Raw genomic sequence first — 4,921 nt, 5'->3', positions numbered from 1 at the left:
TAACACGCATTGAAGTACTGGGGAGATTTTGCAATGGGATCCTGGCTGTAAGTCAGTCTGAATTAAATTCCCTTTACATCTTGCTACCACAGTCCTTGAGAATCTGTCTGAATGTGTTGGGGATTTCACTGAAAAAGCTACTAATGCCAATGATTGCTGCAGTCCCAAGTCCTGTCCTGATTTCCAAGAATTTCCATTCAAAGAATGTCTTTCTGTATCTGGGGAGACACATGTTTTGGGGAAACCTGGTCACCCTGGTATTGGGACTTCTAAAACCATTTGCCATTCCTGTTCTCCCTGTCCAGTCTGCCACAATGGCTAATGGTTGGCAAAGGTGCAGTTCCCTAACATATCTGTTGGTGCCCACCAGAAAAGAGTCACTGGCAGACATCATTGAGCTACTCCTAGTTATCAGTTGGGAGATGGGGTTTACCTATCTGACTGTTCAACTCCAGGTGCCCTCTGCCCAGTTAAGACCAACTGTATATTTATTAGTCCATATAAGAGTCTTGAAATTTTTATCCCTCTCAAGATTGGTTGAGAGCTGCCAGCTAATGTTAAAATGTATAATTGCTCCTCAAACATTTGTTGATATATAGTCATTCGAGAATCATTTGTGCGACTTTGTTGTTTCTGCTGTTTTTTTTTTCTTTTAATTTTATGATTTTGTGATTTGTGAGGTTTTTATTGGTTGTACTTAAAATAATTGCATATACTCCTGACAACACAATGCTCTTGGGATGGTTCACCGGATATGGTTTCTATGGATAACTGCACTAGTGCAATATAGCACTTCTATTTGTAAATCAGCCCCATTGTTGGCTGCTTAGTATAAAATGGACCTGCTCTTGGACAGAAGTGTTAAAAAATAATGACATTAATATACATAATGGGGTTTGATGTATCAAAATCTGTAAAAAAATTGTAATCAGTTACTGCAATAAGGTAAAATTAAGAAGTAGTAGAAATTTGAGTATTTTTCACAATGCATTTTTCCTTCAGGTAATGTCCATGAAGAACCAGACGTTGATCAGTGAGATCTTTCTCTTGGGATTTCAGAATCTCCACAACTTCAGAATTCCTGTCTTCTCTCTGTTCCTTCTGATTTACATTATGACAGTTTGGGAGAACGTCCTCATCATAGTGTTGGTGTCCTCCAGCCAGAACCTCCAGTCCCCCATGTACTTCTTTCTCCGACAGTTGTCCCTATGTGATCTTCTGGAGTCCTCCAATACTGCGCCTGTCCTGCTCAGAACTATAATTAGTGAGGGTGTTGCAATGCCCCTTGCTGGCTGTATCACTCAATTATATTTTACTGCCTACTCTGTAACCTTTCAGTCATTGCTTCTAGCAGTAATGTCCTATGACAGATATGTGGCCATCTGTATCCCACTGCGTTACTCTTCTATAATGTCTCACAGGGTTTGTATAAATATTATCCTTATGTCTTGGATAATTTGTCTTTGCTCTACATTGGTACTCGCAAATCTAATTGGGACCCTAAAGTTCTGTGAACAAACAAATATTAACCATTTTTTCTGTGATCTGGATCCTCTTCTAGAACTTTCCTGTTCCGACACCTTCTTTGCAAAAACAGAGGCTACTTTAATGTCTATCCCTGTGGTTGTTTCACCCTTTATACTGATCTGTGTATCATATATGTGTATTGCCCATGCAATCCTAAAGATAAAGTCCAATATTGGGAGACAAAAAGCCTTCTCCACCTGCAGCTCCCACTTGGCTGTGGTCTCCATGTTTTATGGGACTCTCATTTCTATTTATTTGACTCCTTCCAAAAATCATTCACAGAACATAAGCAAAGTTCTGTCTCTGATGTACACTGTAGGGATTCCTTTTATTAACCCAGTAATTTACAGCTTGAGAAGCACAGATATTAAAAAAGCTTTGAAAATGGCATATAAATAAATATTCGATGGAAAGGTTGGAAGTCAAATAAAAAAGCTGATACCTCTAAATGAATCCATTTTTAGTATTTTTTTCATTAAATTATTTTGAAAAAATACATTGCTTTTGTTTTATTGAACTGACTTTGCAAATACATCTAATTACTGTACCTTGTCCTGTGTCTTCTAATGACAACTATCTTGGGACATTATAGACTTCAGACTAGAGGAAAAGAAGTTTCATTTAAAGGAACAGAGTAGGGGGTTCATCACAGTGAGGACAGTGAGGTTGGGGAATGCACTGCCGGGTGATGATTCAGTTAATGACTATAAGAGGGACTTGGATGATTTCTTGGACAGACATAATACAAAGGCTATTGTGATACTAAACTCTATAGTTAGTTTAGATATGGGTATATATCATTTATGTGACAGTAGGGAGGGGTCTGTGTATGGGGCTGGGTTTTCATTTGGAGGGGTTGGACTTGATGGACTTTGTCTATTTTCAATCTGAATTAACTATGTAACTATGTAACTATGTAACTATGTAACTAGTAACTATGTAACTATGTAACTATGTAACTAGTAACTATGTAACTAGTAACTATGTAACTATGTAACTATGTAACTATGTAACTATGTAACTATGTAACTAGTAACTATGTAACTATGTAACTATGTAACTATGTAACTATGTAACTATGTAACTATGTAACTAGTAACTATGTAACTATGTAACTAGTAACTATGTAACTCTGTAACTCTGTAACTATGTAACTATGTAACTAGTAACTATGTAACTATGTAACTATGTAACTATGTAACTATGTAACTAGTAACTATGTAACTATGTAACTATGTAACTATGTAACTATGTAACTATGTAACTATGTAACTAGTAACTATGTAACTATGTAACTATGTAACTAGTAACTATGTAACTATGTAACTATGTAACTATGTAACTAGTAACTATGTAACTATGTAACTATGTAACTATGCTTGCTGTATTACAAATATGGGACCTGTTATTGTCCGGTAAGAGCCGCGCTGGTGGTTTGTGCATCAATATTAACAAACTCTGCTGAAGTCACTCGCCACTGCTCAACACAAGTGGAATTTTTAATTGTTAAGTGTCGACCTTTCTATCTGCCGCAGTTTTACCTATCTATTTACCGCAGTACTAGTGGTAGTCGTTTACTTGCCGCCTAGCTCAAATGTTAACCTGGAGCTGGGAGAGCTGTACGAGGCTATCAACAAGCTTCAAACAATGCACCAGAACAGTTTTATCATTATTGCCGGCGATTTCAACCACGCAAACCTGAAGTCAGTGCTTCCCAAATTCTTCCAACATGTGAACTTTGCTACAAGGGGAGAGAACTGTTTGAATAAAGTCAACACAAACGTGTGCTGCGCCTACAAAGCCTTCGCGCTCTCCCACATCGGTTCCTCCGACCATCGAACAGTGATGTTATCACCCACATAGACATCGCTGCTGAAACGCACAAAACCAGCCAGAAAAACCATCACAGTCTGGCCGAGTGGAGCTGTGGAAGCACAAGGACTGTTATGACTGCACAGATTGGAACATGTTTAGGGAGGCTGCTACCCACAACGGCTCCATTAACTTGGAGGAGTACACAGACTCTGTGACCTGCTACATCAACAAATGCATAGAGGATGTTACCGTCTCCAAAACTGTCACACGAGAGCCAACGAAAAGCCCTGGTTTACAGCAAAGGTTTGTGCATGGCTAAGAGAGATGCCATTTCCAGGCAGGGGACAGAGCTGCTCTTAAAACAGCCAGGGCCAACCTCTCTCAACATAAAAGACTCACTCAACTTATGGCAAGGCATTCAGGCTGTCACAGAGTACAAGCCTGCGCGGAGCAGCACCAACGAAGACGCCACACTCCCAGAGGAACTGAACAAGTTCAACGCACGGTTCGACATGCTAAACAAAGAGCCTGTGAGGAAAGCCACGCCTCCTCTCACCGACCAATTCATCTGTCTACCCACAGCCAACGTGAGGGAAACCTTAACCAAGGTCAATCCACAAAAGGCTGCCGGACCAGACAACATTCCTGGTCGTGTGCTCAGAGACTGTGCTGATCAGCTGGCTGACGTCTTCACTGACTTTATCAACACTTCGCTAAGCCAGATGATCATCCCCACATGCTTCAAGTCCACCACCATCGTTCCAGTGCCAAAGAAATCTTCAGTAACCTGCCTGAATGACTACCAACCTGTTGCACTAACCCCGGTCATCATGAAACGCTTTGAGAATCTTGTGATGGCACACATCAAGAGCACCCTCCCCGCTCACTGGACGCACTACAATTTGCAGGATGGTGGTCTGGTGCAGTAAGAACAACCTGTCACTGAATGTGGATAAAACTAAATAGACGACTTCAGGAGAACTCTCCATGCTCACACACCACTCAACATCAACGGCTAAACGGTAGAGACAGTAAAGAACACCAAATGCTTGGGAGTCCACATCTCTGATGACCTCATCTGGACCACCAACACCACCTCCATCATCAAAAAGGCTCAGCAGAATCTTCACTTCCTAAGACGACTGAAACGGGCCAACCTTCCGCTTTCCACCCTCACCGTGTTCTACAGGGGCACCATAGAGAGCGTCCTGACGAGCTGCATCTCCATCTGGTACAGTAGTGCCAGCTCTGCTGACCGGAAAAGTCTACATTGGACTGTCAGAGCAGCTGGCAACATCATTGGAGCGGCTCTTCCATCACTGCAGGACATGTCCCACAAGCGCTGTGTAAGAAAGGTCTCCTGCACTGGACTCCACACACCCCTCACATGGACTGTTCACGCTGCTCCCATCCGGCAAAGCTTTCACAATATTAAAGCCCGATCTACCAGGCTGCGCGAAAGCTTTTTTCTACAAGCGATCAGAATCCTCAACTCACTGCCTGTCCTCCCACTACATTCCAGACTCACCTGAACTGTGAACTGAAGTTTTCTTTACAACTGGACTACCTCAGAGACACT

At 41.6% G+C, this 4,921-nt stretch overlaps 1 protein-coding gene across 1 annotated transcript; it reads left to right on the top strand.

The window, feature by feature from the left end:
* The first annotated feature begins 1,005 nt into the window (after positions 1-1,005).
* Positions 1,006-1,926, top strand: LOC108710518 (olfactory receptor 1468). Its single transcript, XM_018251653.1, has one exon. It carries the CDS (start codon positions 1,006-1,008, stop codon positions 1,924-1,926), a length of 921 nt encoding a protein of 306 aa, XP_018107142.1.
* The last annotated feature ends 2,995 nt before the right edge of the window (positions 1,927-4,921 follow it).

The sequence above is a fragment of the Xenopus laevis genome, chromosome 3L, assembly GCF_017654675.1.
Source record: "Xenopus laevis strain J_2021 chromosome 3L, Xenopus_laevis_v10.1, whole genome shotgun sequence".
Taxonomy (NCBI): Eukaryota; Metazoa; Chordata; class Amphibia; order Anura; family Pipidae; genus Xenopus; species Xenopus laevis.
Note: the sequence above shows the minus strand (reverse complement) of the source record. Positions and strands in the feature narration are given on the sequence as shown.